At 45.6% G+C, this 1,325-nt stretch overlaps 1 protein-coding gene across 1 annotated transcript in view; it reads left to right on the top strand.

The window, feature by feature from the left end:
- The window catches only part of LOC106536095 (type I inositol 1,4,5-trisphosphate 5-phosphatase), a gene marked incomplete at both ends in the record, with an annotated part of 30,553 nt that overhangs the window by 27,403 nt on the left and 1,825 nt on the right, over window positions 1–1,325 (top strand). The window contains 1 exon segment of the mRNA XM_014033266.1: window positions 833–928. Coding sequence (XP_013888720.1) covers window positions 833–928 — 96 coding nt within the window.

Genomic DNA, 1,325 nt, shown 5'->3' with positions numbered 1-1,325 from the left:
GTTTAAAATCAGTGTGGTCCCACGGCCCTCTGTGGCCCAAAGTTAAAAACTGTTGATCTTTTGTGGGCCGCGGCCCATGGGTTAAGAATCTCTGCTTTTAAGGACAGGTGTTTTTTAAACGTAGCTGAAAGTTTATTCAGCTGTTTGGATCAGATGTGAGTGTTTAATTCTTAAAGTGRACATTATTATAACTAAAAGTGAGGCTGCTCTGCTTCTGCTGATTGTCTTTACTAAATGTGGCAACAATGACTTCCTGACAGGGAAAGTATCTCCTGCCCTCCTCAGCAGCTCCTTCTTTGGCCTTTTCATCGCACAAAGCAGCTTAAGCACACTTAAGCGCATTAGCATTCGGCTGCGGGGGGAGCATATTGACGGATGGCCTAAATGAGTGAAAGATGGAGCGATTTGTTCGGGCTTTAGAAATCTCCTTGTGGGAGATGTGCTGAGCGTGAAGGAAGGGTTAGCTGCACGAGGTTGTCCCTCTTCCTCCCAGGCCTGGCTGTTTGTTCTGCTCCCATGTGCCGCTTCTCCTCCGCTCATTTGTGACATTTCTGTTTAAAGAGCCCTTTTCTGCTCTCTATATGGGCTCGACCCGATTATCTCATCTGTGCTTTGAATCTCAATCAGCTCGCGGCGTTTCTGCGGCGCAGGGTGGGAACTTCTGGTGGAGGGATTTTCTTATTCAGCCGTCTTCAAACACAGATGGCCCCATGTTTGAGTAAATGTTAAAGAGTTTACAAAGTCCAGTTTAACTCTGCAAACAGCGGAGCGGGTCGGCTGCAGAACCACAGAGAGAGCTGTGATCTCACCATGTCCTCCTCTTCTCTTCCAGAGTCTGTGCTCCTCTGCCACCATGCAGACCGTCAGGACCACCGACACCAACGAGGTCCACAAGCTCATATTCAGAGAGACGGACAACGATCGAAAGGTTCGTTAGGAAAACTGCTTTTAATTATAATGAGATCACCTGAAGACCTCTGAGACTGACAGGGACCATTCTGACAGTTTACCTTTTAATCATCCAACCAAACATCCAACCAACCAAACATCCATCCAATAAACCATCCAACCAAAAACTGTTTTAATTATAATGAGATCACCTGAAGACCTCTGAGACTGACAGGGACCATTCTGACAGTTTACCTTTTAATCATCCAACCAAACATCCAACCAAACATCCAACCAACCATCCAATAAAGCATCCAACCAAAAACTGTTTTAATTATAATGAGAACACCTGAAGACCTCTGAGACTGACAGGGACCATTCTGACAGTTTACCTTTTAATCATCCAACCAAACATCCAACCAAACATCCAACCAACC

The sequence above is a fragment of the Austrofundulus limnaeus genome, unplaced genomic scaffold, assembly GCF_001266775.1.
Source record: "Austrofundulus limnaeus strain Quisiro unplaced genomic scaffold, Austrofundulus_limnaeus-1.0 Scaffold1683, whole genome shotgun sequence".
NCBI classification, from domain to species: Eukaryota; Metazoa; Chordata; class Actinopteri; order Cyprinodontiformes; family Rivulidae; genus Austrofundulus; species Austrofundulus limnaeus.
This window is presented reverse-complemented; position numbering and strand designations above follow the sequence as displayed.